At 40.9% G+C, this 15750-nt stretch overlaps 2 protein-coding genes across 3 annotated transcripts; both read left to right on the forward strand.

Annotated features, from left to right (window-relative positions):
- The first annotated feature begins 610 nt into the window (after positions 1-610).
- On the forward strand, positions 611-4994 carry LOC143118818 (meprin A subunit beta-like). 2 transcript variants are annotated; one of them, XM_076279935.1, is made up of 7 exons: positions 611-749; positions 1055-1499; positions 1785-1961; positions 2046-2097; positions 2907-2942; positions 3266-3313; positions 3429-4994. In XM_076279935.1, exons 2-7 carry the CDS (start codon positions 1310-1312, stop codon positions 3517-3519), a joined length of 594 nt encoding a protein of 197 aa, XP_076136050.1. In that variant the 5' UTR covers positions 611-749; positions 1055-1309; the 3' UTR covers positions 3520-4994. The 2 variants fall into 2 exon arrangements, with proteins under 2 accessions (XP_076136050.1, XP_076136051.1); XM_076279936.1 differs by lacking the exon at positions 2907-2942.
- A 5040-nt stretch (positions 4995-10034) lies between these two features.
- apoeb (apolipoprotein Eb) lies at positions 10035-12842 on the forward strand. Its single transcript, XM_076279932.1, has 5 exons — positions 10035-10078; positions 10542-10605; positions 10761-10911; positions 11306-11593; positions 11781-12842. Exons 2-5 carry the CDS (start codon positions 10563-10565, stop codon positions 12124-12126), a joined length of 828 nt encoding a protein of 275 aa, XP_076136047.1. The 5' UTR covers positions 10035-10078; positions 10542-10562; the 3' UTR covers positions 12127-12842.
- Positions 12843-15750: the final 2908 nt, after the last annotated feature.

Here is a 15750-nt window from a genome sequence, read left to right on the forward strand (position 1 = left end):
CAGTCACATCTATTTTGTTAAATTTGACACGTGTGTTGTCCCTGTACACACACGCCACATGTGTTAAAAATTTTGCAGTATAGGGCATGTTAGTGCAGCAAGTACTACTCGCATAGAATCAGGGACTGAAAACAGAATGAATTTAATTTTGGTTCGTTCTTAGCAAAAACATTATTTTTTCATTCCTGTTCCAGTGTTCCAAGGCCTCTCCTCTAAATGGTAACCGGTTAGAAAGTTATACAAGAAACAAGATTGTGTATTATATTGTTTATTTTGTTAGTTCATCCTTTGTCCGTTTTGATTTTTGATAGTTCTAATCTTAGCCTTGGTGTTTACCGTTCCCAAGCAACGACACACCACTCGAGAGACGTACGTTGCTTTAAAAAAAGTAAACTAATAATCAGAATCAATAAATAGTTTGACTGGATCTAACTGTTGTATAAACTGCAGCATTTCATATTACCATATCATTCTGTTGTTTGATTTGCATGTTTAAAAACAAGATTTTTTGTTTGTTTAAAAAATAGATTCCAGCTTTTTCATGTATGCCAACACAACAGTAGGACAAGGGGAATTCACCACACTGCAGACCAGGAGGTTGATTCCTAGAAGAACTGCCCATATCCAGTGCCTTGAGTTCTTCTATTACAATAGTGGGAATGAAACGGATCAGCTCAACATCTGGATGACTGAGTTTGATAGTGAAAATGACACCATGGGAACTCGCAGACTCATGGGCCAGGTTACAGGTGAGGCCTCTGTAATTGCTTATTGAATTATAAATGCAAAACAAATGCAAGAATAAGTTAAAAGGGAACAAGCACTTTAAACTACATATGGATTTGAATCCAGTCCACAATTCTTTGGGTTCTTGGGACATGCTGCATTTTTGTACTTTTTTTTTTCAAGTATCTTGAAAATTAGGCCAGTTGTTTTTGCATACAATAATCCTGCTTACAGATTAACATATCCTCCTAGGTGGAGGTAAGAATGCTGGTTACATATATCATTGTAGTTAAGTCTGAACCAAATCAGAGACCTCTTCCTCTCTTAGGTTCTCCAGCTGATTATTGGCAACTCCATTATGTTCCTCTGAATGCCACTAAGACCTTCCGGGTGGAGTTTGAGGCCCGCAAAGGAACAGACAAGTCCAGCGGTGGGTTCTCTGTGGATGACATCAACCTGTCAGAGACTGAATGCCCTCATCAGACATGGCAGATCAGGAACTTCAAACAACTTCTGAACACCAGTGCACCTCACATATATATACAGTCCAACATACTATACCAGTGATGGCTATAGGTACCAGATGTTTCTGAAACTTAACAATCCAGTAATGTCTGCATATATTCGCCTGGTGTCTGGGGATTTTGATGACCAGCTTCAGTGGCCTCTGCAGTGGAGGCAGATGACTTTACTTGCCCTGGACCAGACCCCTGACATTAGGCAACGCATGTCCAACCAATTCAGCTTCACCACGGATTCAGCAAATTTCTATGGTAAAAGAGGCACAACCCTCAATACAAATCATAACATTGAAAATGATGGATAATGTTGCACAGTTAACCATCATAAGTTATTTAAGTTCATTTGCTGTGCAAAGGCTACAAGGCCTTTGAAATGTTATTTATTATAGGCATGTGCAAGTGTTTATACTTTTTCTTTTTTCTACTTCTGATAGAAATGGACGATTTTCACATGTACTTCACTGGAAGGCCTTATTGAATGTTTGGATGTAACACGAAACATATTAAATGACGTAAAGTGTTTTTCCCCATTTGCAGCACCAAAGTGTTGGTACAACCCTCGTTTAAATGGAACATATGTAGGAACAGATGAGAGTGGTGAACCTCTGTATGTTAATTTGGGCTACGGCTGGAGAAGCTGGATGAACCTAGAGAGACTTAGTAGAAGATCCTTCTTAAAGGGAGGGGACTTGTTTCTTCTCTATGACATACAAGGTAACAAGCATTTTACAGAATATCTACACAGTTTTATTATTAGCATCATGAGATAGTGTTTAATATTTACATCTCTTCCTTTAGACATTTCATATCTCCTTCGAAATCAGTCATCTCCATGCAAAATCAACACAAGGTAGAGAAACTATATTTTGATTCAACTGTAAATTACGGGTTTAGGGCAGTAACAAACACCATTTACCTGATGAAACTAATGCTCAGTAAATTCCACATAATATGGGGAAGCACAGTACAGTGGGCACTTTCTGCAGACTAACAAAGTCAATGTTTATGCTGCATATGTACATCTACCCCTATGTCATACCACGTACAGTACATTTTCTTAGAACTGTGTCCAAACTATAGGAGTGCACTTATAATGAGGACAAACTACATGTACCGCATAAAGGTAGATCATGTGACCAACGCTTGGTGATGCCATATTATTCCAAGAAAATAAAGCATACTTATCAACTGCACTCCTGTAAACCCCAAGTTTTAATGTTGAAATGATTCAGTGATTGTTAAAACTCAAATTCTTGCTCAGGTATACATATACATGTACATTTCAGAAAAGGTTAAATTTGTGGACAAAAACACATTGTGTTTTATAGCCACTTTCATCCTCATATTCTCTGCAAGGTCACAAACTTGTGTGCACTACCTACAAAGACAAGTCTGCAACAACATACAAGTATTCTTTGGTGACACCCAAATGCACATCTGTATCAGCATAACTCTAGTATACATTTTCCATTATGCGGCAGTCCTTTTACATACAGCTTTGTGGTATGTCTATATTTACCATAGTGTGCCAGAGTGATTAGTTTGCATAGTACGTGGCCACACCATGCCACAGTCATATTATGTACCGCTGCAGTACATCTCGTTATTTAATGTACGTTTCTGTATCTCATATTTTCCAATAATCATTTTGCCTCATAGTTCCACAACTTCAACTGCCACCACAGGAGGTGACAGGTAATTAAAATGTGTTGTAATACATAATATGCCCACAATGAAATCTGCACTGAATGAAAAATAAGATTGCAGAATAGACATCATTTATCATCAAAAAACTCTTTAAGTCCTTGATTAGTTTATTTGTGGTGGTAAAGTTTCAATGGTTTCAAATAGACATCTTCGGGGAAGTGTACGCTTTGAGCATATGCATACCATCACAGCACAACAAGAGCTAGCAGCACTATTTCATGAACACAAATGCACTTTACTGTAGCTAAACTTTAGTAACCAAACTGTATGTTTGTATTTTAATTTCTCATTGTGTCTAAATCCAATCACAGCACAACAGTGACTACAGAGGAGGGCAGCTCCACTACAGAGGATGAGAGGTGAAATAATAAGCCACTTCTGTGTTTTGTTCTGCATTATCAGAATGATAATATCGTAATATTATAACAATGGCTATGTAACATATTTTCCAATATATTTCTTTGTTTTCAAAAGATGCGAGGACATTTTTTGTAGTGCCTGCTCCAAGATGTCCTTCTCTCCAGTAGTGCTGGTGATGATCTTGATCTTGTCTTTAAGTGTGTGATCATCGGATCACTGTCATCAAATCTCAACTGTTAATTGATAATGTAATGGCCTGAGTATACTTCGGTGGATATGGTCTGCGGACAGTGTATGCACCGTGAGAATGACTCGCATTTTGTCACCGCCCAGCCAGTCATGCTGCACCAAAGTTTTGAAACAGATTTTTGCATTGACTATACCTGACCTGACCTACCATGTTTTCAAGCACTGGTGCAGGTAAAGACATAAACAAACATACAGGTAATCTATTTACGGTAATTATACTTTTAGCAGACACTTTCATGCAAAGGGACTTGAAGTAAAGATTTTCATTTTGAGTGTTTGCTCCCCTGGAATTAAATTTATGGGAGACTGGATGATAAAGTTATTTCAATTCCTGCTTCTGTGAATTATTTAATAAGACATAATCATTTTTTGACATAGATTTACTCAGTGATGAGTAAATAATGATAATGCAGTGATACTATTTGAAACACTGTTTTGGTAACATGACCCGTGCTGCCGAGAGACATCTGAAGTAACAAACAACAATGGTCATACATGTAGTGTACTGTAGGCCTACAGCACGGCTGTATCCACAGAAGTAAACTCAAAGCCTTTTATACTGTATACTGGTTGAATGATTAACTCTTTCTGGGTATATATTCTTGGTAATGAAGTGATGTGTAGGTTTACTTTCATATTACTTAGGCTAAACTGTTAGAATACTTGTGGGGTTGTTTAGAATGTGTGAACAGTTGTTGATGTACATTTGACAATAAGCTAACAATGCTTTTCACAACAAACGATGCTTTTGGCAATTGATTTACAAATGCTTAATGCTTATATACTGTAAATTAATAAGGTAGCAAGAAAATAGGTAAGGAATAAAGTAGAGCTTTTTATCATTTTTGTGTGTGTCAAATCTAGGGATGTAATAGCTTTTAAATGTACTTTTTGTGATTACTTCCATAATGTGTTACTTAATCATTGTAATATGTACAAGTCCATATTGTGAAGATTCTTGTTGAAATACAGTAAGATCTTAATTATATTGTTTTCTGCATGCTGACTGGATGTGGTAACTTTACAATTCTGTACAAAAATGTGCTGATGTTTGTTGCAGGGCCATAGCAAGCCTTTTGAAATTTGGGTGGGGAGGTGTCAATCTAGCGGGATCAGCAGGATGACATGATCAATTGATAAACGCTTATTGTAGGTTGTCAAATCAGTTGAAGCAAATCAGTGACTAGATCAATTTGTATGCTTGATTTTGATCCATCAATTCAAAGTCTACACTATGGTAGGACACATGTTGTTGTTTAAGTGTTTGCATTTTATTGTGTAACAGGATGGATATTCTGCTCATTTTGAATGTGTCTTCCACCACCCATTTAGCTTTAAATCCATGTCAATTGATTAAAAACTTAGAGGGCATCTTTAAATCGTGCCCCCAGATTGTAGCACTAATGTTTGAAAATAAAGTGCCTTCATCAATGCTGTTGTCAGAGAGTCAACATTGACCAAATGTAAACCATGCCACCTTCTTACTTGTACTCTCTCTCTCTCCGTCTCTCTGTATCAGCATTTGATGATCTTAAAGACTCCACATTTATTTTAACAATATATGTTTATCCATTAGATGTAATCAATCACATTTACATTTTTACATTTTACATTCCCTGGCAGAGGCAGTAGCAATTTGTTCCTTTAGAAAGTGGCATCATGCCTGGTTGCCATGTTGGAAGTCTTAGAGAATGCCAGCGAATGTTGACCAAGTCCTTTTATTCCGTCTACTTTGCCTTGTTGTGAGTTGAACAACCACAACAAGATTCCCAGTCACTGCCAAATAAGGATGGTACAAAATATTGAAAATTGAAATACCATATCAGCAGATGGTTGATACAGTATCAATTTGATAGCACCAAATATCAATATTTTTTACTAAAACATGCATACGCTATATCAGGGGTGACCAACCAGTCTAGCCTAAACAGCCACTCTTCACTCCACATAACTCTAAAGACACTACAACTGCAACAGTGACTTAATGAAACATTGGCTCACAGTTTGAAAAGCTCTTTTCTTTTTCCTCATTTACAGCAGGGCACCAGATGCTTCAAATGACCATTTTCCGACATGTGTGGTATGTCACATAGTCCCTCACCGACTGACTGCTTTTTGAAATTGAACGCTGCTCACACAAACTAAATCAGTGTTTATTATATTCAGTGCTCACACAATCTGAAGAAATATTTGTATCCACTTTCAGTTAACTGAGACCATTCATGCAGCAGCATTTTACCAATTGTCAGTCCAGGTTGTTTTTAAATGAGTGGACCAAGTATTATTAAGTATTATATGTTGAGAAAACCTATTAGAAGTAAAGTGCATGAACTTAGTTTAAAGAATCTTCCTGGAAAGAAAGAAACAGTCTAACAATGAGTTGAATATCCCCTGGTTTGGAAGATGGTGAGGGGAACGACTTTTCAGGATGGAGGTTCTGCCATCTACTGGTGATTTTCCATACTATCGTTACAATGTCAAAGGACATCCAGTAATTGGCAAAATAAGTGAAAAGTTTAACCTTCACTTTAACTTTTGAGTCAACTTTAACCTCAACTTTTAACCTTTAAAAATAAACAAATGCATTACAATGTATGTGGTGTATTTGTCTGAGAGGAAAAAGTTTACATAGTAAAATGTAAACATTACATACTAACTACACAGCTATATGTGTGCACACATCACTGTGTTTTTCCTCCATATCTGTGTTTGTGCTTGCATATGTGTGTGTACTTGCAAACTGAGTGTGTTTCTGTGAGTATGTGTGATTGTGTGTATATATGCGTATCTGGGCATGTTTGTTTGTTTGTATGCATTGTGCCTATCCCTCCCCCCCTCTGTGTGTGTGTGTGTGTGTGTGTGTGTGTGTTTGTGTGTGTACGTGTGTGTGTGTGTGTGTGTGTGTGTGTGTGTGTGTGTGTGTACGTGTGTGTGTGTGTGTGTGTACGTGTGTGTGTGTGTGTGTTGCTCCTCCGCCCACCCCTCATCCATACACAATGGGTGACCTGTCATCTTCCATTTGTCTTCTCTTTCCAAATGCGATCTCACACCTCAGCTCACACACTAATCACGCCATACAGTCTCCGGCAGGAACATGTCTGGAGTTGCTCCCGTGGTGTACCAAACTTAAAAAGCATTCGAATCCCTTCATCCTTCCACCACCACCATCCAGACCCCCCCACCCCCCATCTGTGTTCTCCCACGCATTCTCATTCAAGGACAAACTCCACCGCTCTCACGTGCCACTAACACCATCCCTTGGGGTGGAGGGCCAGAGGATCCTGTGTGCCAGCTCTCACAGGCTCACACATATCCAAGTTTCCTGTGAGGACCTGTTTCTTTGCGTCTGTCACTGTAAAGAGTTATAAATTGGCACATCTGCGAGCTAAAGCACTGACACAAAAAATGACACACCAACCTAATAACAACAACAACAAATGATGTTAAGACCTCTTCAAACATGACACAATAGCAGACACCATGCAGTCATTTCTGACTGTTGCTCTGGGGGTAATTGGCTGGTTGAGCACCTCGTACCCTGAACATTTATCCAGTCAGATGTAATACATTTCTGAATGGAAATTTTCTTCTGAATGTATTTCTGAAGTTTTTTTTATAAATATTTGACACAGGTTAAATTACTACACAGATACAACCACATATCAAATAAAATAATCCAAGCCTTGACTTCAGGATTCATAAGTGAAGAGCATAAAATACAATCTGCTGAGCCAGCAACAAAGCTAACCGCAGTTCTCATTTTTTTCCCAGCACAAACAAACGAAAGTTGTCTCAACTGCCCTTTCAGAGAAGTTAGCCAACTTGAAAACAGTTGAGTCAGACACAGATGACTACTTCACAGATGACTTATTCATCAGCCAGTTGAACAGCTGAGTGACCTCTGACCTACCATCTTTGGTGGAGATGAAGTCAGTGAGTAAAGTAGGGTAAAAGCAAGTCCCCTGATATCTGACGCTATCAGAGGCCAAACCACAAACCTCAGAGTGTATGCTAATGCATACAGGCTTGATGAAAGGCCTGGGATTACTTCTGGTCAAGAGATACCACAGACCTTTCACCTATTGCCCGGAGCGTTGAAGAGTTTTCTGCAGTAAGGCACAGTCAAGGAGCACATTTGAGTAAAACATATAGAGAGGCCATCCTTTATCTATCATTACTTTTTAAAACATCTTTGTCCTGTAGTCCTGAATAAATGCTTTGTGATTGTGCAATGCATTAGAATGCTTAATGATAATTCAACACAATGTTTCAATAACAAAATCAACAAAACACACACATAAACAAAATATTTCCAATATAAGTGTGTGTGTGTGTGTGGGGGGGGGGGGTTATATCTATGGAGACAAGGCTTAATTATCTTATTCATATGCTTAAAAAGGTGCATTATTATTATCAAAGATAAGACAAAGGGTAGGAAGCGTAAGATGGTGTTGTAATGGTAAAGTGGGTGTGAAGTGCAGTGCTGGACACTGTGCCTCAGCATGTTGGCTTGCCTGAAATCAGAGTGCACTGGCATTTTGATCACATGAGACCTGACTCTAATGCGCTTAACATTTAATTATGGAGGTAAAGCAGAGTTCACCTCAACATGCATTAACTTGTCATGTCTCTGTAACTAATTGCTGCTGTTTAAGCTTACTACAGTGTATACAATGTCTAAATCCATGTAACTTAATGAGTAATTATATAGTGTTTTTGTAGGTCTTTTGTGCTTTTATGCTTCAAAATGGCATACGCTTACAGTGTTACAGGCACATTCCTCTACCAGTAAATGGACATGATAGTATATCAGTCACATAAATCTTGACACTAATACACAAGATTACATGAGCCATGAAGCATTCCCAGTTTTCACCTGAAGGGACCACTCAGAAGGTAAAGAGTGGAGAATGCAGTGGGAAGAAGAGAGGAGACAGAGAGAGCAGAGGTCCATGTTGGACAACAGGTTAAAGATCATCAGTGGAAGGATAGAGTTGGCTGGTGATAACATTGATGGCTTGTCATCACTGACATTCCTTTAAGAAGAAGGTATCTAGTGGACTGAGTGGCTTCAAGGTGTTTGACCTTTCAGATATGTTCTATGACCTAAATAATATCCTTTACATCAAAATGTACATTTACATCAATATATCATGCAGGATACGCTTATTTAATGTGAATACGCATTGTGTTAAAGAAACATGGAGAGTTGGGTCTTTAAGATCATCAAATGCTGATAAAGTCATAAAACACATGTCCTTATGTACACTTGTTCCCAGAAGCCACCCTTTTCTGCCTAGTTGGCAATCAAAACAAGACTTTGAGTATTATGTGGCAGTGATATTTTTTTCTTATCAGGTTCCTTACCACGGAGACAGAGCAATAACTGTCATGTTACTTACTATCCATTACTGTACCTACTATTACATATATATATATATATGTACCTACTATTACATATTTCCTATTGCAGTTATGCTCTGCTAATTTTAGGAGAATAACTGCAATAGGAAAACTACAACCATTGCCTAAAGAAATAAATAAAGAAAAATGATAACTATCAGTATTTGCCCTGACACTCCTTCATGCCTTCAACCTTCATGTTTGTGTAGATAGATAGATAGATAGATAGATAGATAGATAGATACTTTATTGATCCTCAAGGGGAAATTCAAGTGTGAATGACTCTTTCTTCTATAACTGTGACTGTCAAGCTGACATTTGGAGTGCATGGGCATTTAGGATTGCAATGTTATAATGCAACGTACATAATACAACGTAGGCTATAAACATTATAAGTGTCAAACGGGGGAGGGCGCCTAGTCTGATGGCGCTGTGATGTGTTGGCTGGCTACCTCCGGGCCACTGCTAATACTATTCTTTTGATGGCCAGTCTTGGCGCCAGGCATGTAATGTCTGCATAACAGCTGTCGTCCTCTCACCTCTTTTGTTGTGAGCATCGCACTCCTTTCTCCCACTTTATTGTACAGTATGTTTTATTGGAGCATGGAGTGGCTAACATCCGTAGACAGAGTTAAAAAGAGACTGAGGTGTTTAATTTGCATAGCCTGAGAATACTGTAGCCTACATTCACAAGCCATATAATCCATGTCTCATTTGTATTTCTGGCGTCCTTTTTTTTCCATCCAGGGCGTTGCCCACAAATTCAACTAAAAACTGGAACTAAGGTCAAAACTGGTTTGAAAGGGTAACTACAGCCAAACACCCTACCACCAAAACTAAAGAGTTTTTTTTTTTTTTTCATCAAGCAAAACAACATGGTACCTGATTCAACATGAATCATACCCAAGAGAGTAATCACAGGATTGTTGTTCCTTTTGTGAAGTATTTCACAACAGTTTGCACGTTGGGTCCTCTATCATAGGGTCTCGCAAGAGATATGATGGGCAAAGTCACGTGCTCACCGGCTGTGACACACGCGGGGGCCGTCCCAGTATGGTATAAAATACCTTGGGGATTCGCTCTCAGATCACGGAGGAACCCGGACTTCTCAGGTGAGCTTAAGAAGTTTGTGTAGTTAGCAGACGTCTCACTTTAGTTTATGGAGTAGGCTATCCATTCCGCTTTAGTAGTCTACTTGTGTTTTGTTGGGAATAGTGTTGTTGTCAAAAAGACAGATCTTAGATGTTTTAATTTAAGGGGTTCACCCACGTTGACGTTATTGACTGCAAAAGTAAAATGTGGCATGGAAATAGCTTTAAAAGGAAAGAACTGAAACTATGTTTGCGATGTGTAGCTTATACGTTTCTAAGAATTAAAAAAAAAGAAACACATTATTTTAGTAGGCTAGCCTACATTCCAAATGTCCTTCTTTAACGTATTGCAAAATCTTTGGATTGTTATCGTACTTTAGTGTAAGATTAATGTTTGTTTATTATCATATGGTTGGTTTATGTTATGTTTGTTTAGACTCTTTTATATGTATTCACAGAGTTCCTTTGCTTCTCTGCTTTGTAGGTGTACTGTCTGTCAATCAACATGAGGGCTATTGCAGTGATCCTTGCTCTTGCGGTCATTACTGGTAAATTCCCTTTCTTTTTTCAACCATGTATTTCACATTTCAAAAAGAAACTTTTGTTACACAACTCGTCCAGGCACTCAGTAGAGACCGTTTGATCCATGATCATGCTGAGTCTGAAAACTCACATCGTCCCCCCTGGCGTGTTCTCCTTGCAGGCTGCCATGCTCGTGTCTTGCCCCAGGAGGAAATCCAGGCCAAATGGGAAGAAACTGTGGACCGTTTCTGGCAGCAGGTGTCCGAGCTGAACACCAAGGCTGACTTCATGGTGGAGAACATCAAGACCTCCCAGCTGGGAAGAGAGCTTGAGTGAGTGTCCTTAGCTAACCCACTTCCCCTGCTGTGTCCCTCTCTGGTCAGGGAAAATAATTCTAGCCATTTTCATTGGTTGTCATAAGCATATAAAGCATACAAAGTGCCCATTTTTAAAATATAAATAACAATTAATTATTCATTATGGTAATTCATTATAATATCCCTGTCTTAACTGCCTCTTTTCTACTGAACACTCATTGAAATAAGCACACCAAAGAATATATAATGTACATATGTTGAGTATAAAAGCTTGAAGACGAGCTTGAAGCTAAGAGAACGATAGTCATTGTTTTTTTTTTTTCATTGTTCTGGCCTATCCTTCTACACAGTCCGATTCTTTCATCTCACCCTGACTGATTGGCTCTCTCTCTCCTTCTCTCTCGTCCAGCACGCTGATCTCTGACACCATGGCTGAGCTGACCGTCTACAGGGAAGACCTGAAGAACAAGCTGGGCCCCTATGCCACAGACGCCACCAGCCAGCTGACCCAGGACCTGCAGCTGCTCTCCAGCCGTCTCCAGGGCGACATGAACGAGGCCAAGGAGCGCTCCCTCAACTACCTGGAGGAGCTCAAGACCATGATGGAGCAGAATGCCAGTGACGTCCAGAGCCGCGTCAACATCTATACCCGCAAGCTGAAGAAGCGCCTGGACAAGGACACCGAGATGATCCGCAAGTAAGTGGCCTCTGAGACACACGGACACACTCAAACACAAACTCAACACACGCACTCTCACACACACACACTCAAAGACACAATCAATGACACTGATACTCAACCACAAGCACAAACTCAGTCACACACACACAAACAAAAAAAAATTAGTTCTGCAAGATTGTTTACCCCAGGTTTGTCCCCGCAGCACCGTCGCCACCTACCTGGAGGAACTTCAGTCCCGCGCCACCCAGAACGCTGACAGCGTGCGTGAGCGCCTGGAGCCCTACCTCACCCAGGTGCGTGACGGGGCCTCCCAGAGGCTCGGTTCCCTGTCCGAGATGCTGCAGTCCCAGACCCAGCAGCTGAGCTCCCAGCTCGAGTCCCAGGCCGGCAGCATCAAGGAGGAGCTGGAGAAGACCGCCGCTGACCTCCGCACCACCCTGGAGGGCAAGATCGACGAGCTGTCCACTCTGGTGGAGCCCCTCACCGCCAAGCTCCGCGAGCAGGTCCAGGCCGTCATGGACAAGATCAAGGAGGTCTCCCCCCAATGAACTTAACCAAACATCTCAGCAACAACCATGACAGGGGGAGCGCTTTTAGTATTGCCTCAGCTCTCCTGATGTGGGGAAGGTGGGGAGAGGCTGAGGAACTCTTCTGTGCTTGGTACCATTTTTTTTTTTACTGGGCATAAGCCTTCACTTTCGTCTATCTGTTTAACGACTGTTGCCCCAGCTATCTCAGTATTAACCTTGTCTGTCAGCATACAAACTCTGTAAGTGCACAAGAGTGTCTCTGTTTGACCCCCCCAAGGAAAAGGCCATTGGTGTAAACCGGTGTGCTTGTTCACCATGTTCACCCTGGATTGGGGTATTTCACCAGTTTTTTTTCCACCAGGTTTGCCCTTATAGGGCAATAAGAGGACATGTCAATTAGATGAAAATCCCGCATTTCAACGTCAACCTATACCTCCAGGAGAGACACCAATTTGTGGTCTCGTTTAGTTTTGAGTGGGCTCAGATGCATTATGTATTTCATCCATGTATTTGCACAAATTTGTTTAACCAAAATGGTTAGAGTAGGCTGGAACTGCTTTTGTCTTCTGCAAATGCACCACCCAGTGTATGTCTGTGCTGTGTGTATTTTTTGTAAGATGTAACGTTAACACCCTTTGTGGCCCCACATGCTGCCTTTTTAGTGCATTTCCTGTGATGATGCAGGGTTACACCATGCAAGCCCGAGCTTAACTAATAAAAGCTTTTTAAACATGTCACATTAAATCTGTCTGTTCTTATTTCAAAGTATGAAACACCTTCATATCTGTCCTGCAGAACTGGACTGCATTTCCAAGCACAACAAATTATACTATATAATCACAACATTGAGTTAGTTATATACTTTTTTGGAGGTCTCCTTAGAAGTTTTCTGTCTATTGTCTGTAGGTCTCTTGTGCAATTTAACCCAATTCACTGCCCCCATCATGTGATTCTGGGACTAGGTTTTTGTAAACATACGATAAGCTTCCTTTTGATGAGTCGCTCTGTCAGACTTAGTGCAGAGGTGTACCTGCATGTTTCTATAGTGATTTTACCTCTCTGGCTGCTGGCTATGATCACATGATCATCACGCCACTTCTCCCAGTCCCTGTGCTTGCATAAGGTGGGTGATGTTTTCCCATGGCAGTGTTTTTCCAAGTGTCCCAACCCACTGATTTAATCGTTGCATCTGTGATTTAGAAAAAGATGGGCTTTCAGTCTACTCCATACCTTTCTCTACTATGCTCTTCCACAACTGAAAACACTCTATTCAACCACCCATTGGTGGTCCCACTGTACACACACACACACACACACACACACACACACACGCACACACACATGCATGTGCACACACACACGCACGCACACATAAATGGACATACACAAACACACAACATCCACACACACACACACACACATACATACACACACACACACACACATACACTATCCCTGAAACTTTCCTGTCAGCCCTGTGTTTGATGGCCCAAACCATCCCAATCTCTGCACCCCACCCCCTCCTCTCCACCCTCCATCTTCCGGAAACATGTCCAGAGCTGCATCCACATTCCATTCCCTTTATCCCCTGCGGGATGTAGGAACACGCTGCACCCCTGGTTTTTGTGTTCTGATCCTGTCCCTACAGATTATTTCCCCCTCTGGTCCCTGACAGCACACACTGTCAGGTAATCACACAGAAGCCCTGCAAATAAGTATAAGTATATATACTCTTTTGATCCTGTGAGGGAAATTTGGTCTCTGCATTTATCCCAATCCGTGAATTAGTGAAACACACACAGCACACACACAGTGGGGTGAAGCACACACTAATCCTGATGCAGTGAGCTGCCTGCTACAGCGGCGCTCGGGGAGCAGTGAGGGGTTAGGTGCCTTGCTCAAGGGCACTTCAGCCGTTCCTGCTGGTCAGGGATCGAACCGGCAACCCTCCGGTTACAAGTCCAAGGCGCTAACCAGCAGGCCACGGCTGCCCCACCAAATGCAGAGGGACGCGCCGCAAAGACATGAAACACGAGCGCATCATTTGGTCTCAGGGTGTCCAGATTAATTGACAGAACTCCACATTCATTCAACAGTGTGGGATGTATTTCCATATTTACACATTTCTTTTCATGCAAGATGCAATAAAGTTAACATTCTTCTTTGTATCAGTCACATATAAGTCTCATCTCCCCACAGATGCGGTACATACTGCCATCCAGCAGATGACAACATTACTCTCTACAGCTAAGCCTTTTTAATATGTTTTTCATATTTATTTTTGTCAGCGTTGATCCAAAGGGAAACAAAAAAAGGATGTTCGTATGCCTGCCTAAGGATTCAAACATTTGTCTCTGGCTTTATATTTGGTAAAGACTGCTTGTACTTTGTACTGTTTATTGTACGTAGCTTCAAGGCAAAATTGTTTCAAGAAACAATACAGAAGGAAACGACAGTATGCTTCCTAGTCTCCCAAAGAGCATATTTTTCAGTATTTTCTGGAAATTTCTGGTTATTTACTTGTAATAAAAGTGATAAATAAGACATCTGGTTGCCATTGTTTTCTGCTTAATAAGAAACTTTCACAAACACTATAAAAAGTGTGCGTATATACAGTATATAGACAATTCAAGCAGCAGGTTTATAGTTATGGTAAGAGGAGTTGTTTACACACTGATAATACACACCATGTCAAAGTGCTGTTTACCTCAAATAGCGTGTTTTGCTCTCAGTGGTTGCATGATTACAGACATTGCCATTGCAGCAGAGTGTTGATAAAGTTCATTGGAGTTTGCCTGTGACTCAGTTGACAACTGGATGATGAACAGAAACAGAAATGAACACGCACACACACACACACACACACACACACACACACACACACATACCCACCCACTCACACACACACACTCACACACACACACACACACACACACATAAACACACACACAGTTCCCTTACTGGAAGCCAATCTTGCAATCAGTGAAATTCCCTTTTTTGTCCCTGTACAGAGACTCCTTTTGGACCAGGAGCTCTGTCCAGGGCACAAACAGGAAAACCACAAACATTCTACCAGTCAGCACATCAATGTCCCCAGAGCCTGATCTTTCTGTCTGAGCACAAGGGGCTCTCTCATGCAGGTGCTGGAAGCAAAATGACCTACAATAACCCTGCATTCAACCCCCCCCCCCTTCTTCTTCTTTCTTCCTCCTCTCCTTCTCATCGTCCATACTTGTTTTGCCCTGGAGAGTATCGTTTTTTTTCCCCTCGCAACTTGTTTTCGTCTATCAGGTGTGTTGTTGCTGCTCACCACACAGCCTGACATGCATCTTCATGCCCACGGTATCAAGCAAAGGCCCTTAGGCTCCTTTGGAGTTTCGTTTCAGCGCACAACATCTTCATTACCAGCACCAAAAACACAACAGAGACATGAGACAACATACACAAAAACGCCCAGAGCACAATATGTGGACTCTAAAAGTTACACATATAAAGACTTGGTATGAGTAACTAAGCGCAACTTCAGTGTGTTTGTGTTTGTGTGTGTGTGTGTGTGGTGTGTGTATGTGTGTGTGTGTGTGTGTGTGTGTGTGTGTGTTTGTGTGTGTGTGTGTGTGTGTGTGTGTGGGGGGGGGGGGGGGG

This window comes from Alosa pseudoharengus, unplaced genomic scaffold (assembly GCF_046254945.1).
Source record: "Alosa pseudoharengus isolate Yale_2024_CS ecotype anadromous, Long Island Sound unplaced genomic scaffold, YU_APseudo_1.1 YU_APseudo_1.1_scf_12, whole genome shotgun sequence".
NCBI classification, from domain to species: Eukaryota; Metazoa; Chordata; class Actinopteri; order Clupeiformes; family Clupeidae; genus Alosa; species Alosa pseudoharengus.

What these genes read in the sequence shown, in the direction of transcription:
- LOC143118818 (XM_076279935.1), top strand. Translation starts at nt 1,310, where the DNA reads ATGTTTCTGAAACTTAACAATCCAGTAATGTCTGCATATATTCGCCTG. An exon ending in GGATTCAGCAAATTTCTATG is followed by an intron (nt 1,500 to 1,784) that starts GTAAAAGAGGCA and finishes CCCCATTTGCAG; the next exon opens with CACCAAAGTGTTGGTACAAC. An exon ending in GCCACCACAGGAGGTGACAG is followed by an intron (nt 2,943 to 3,265) that starts GTAATTAAAATG and finishes ATCCAATCACAG; the next exon opens with CACAACAGTGACTACAGAGG.
- apoeb (XM_076279932.1), top strand. Translation starts at nt 10,563, where the DNA reads ATGAGGGCTATTGCAGTGATCCTTGCTCTTGCGGTCATTACTG. An exon ending in TGCTCTTGCGGTCATTACTG is followed by an intron (nt 10,606 to 10,760) that starts GTAAATTCCCTT and finishes TTCTCCTTGCAG; the next exon opens with GCTGCCATGCTCGTGTCTTG. An exon ending in GACACCGAGATGATCCGCAA is followed by an intron (nt 11,594 to 11,780) that starts GTAAGTGGCCTC and finishes TTGTCCCCGCAG; the next exon opens with CACCGTCGCCACCTACCTGG.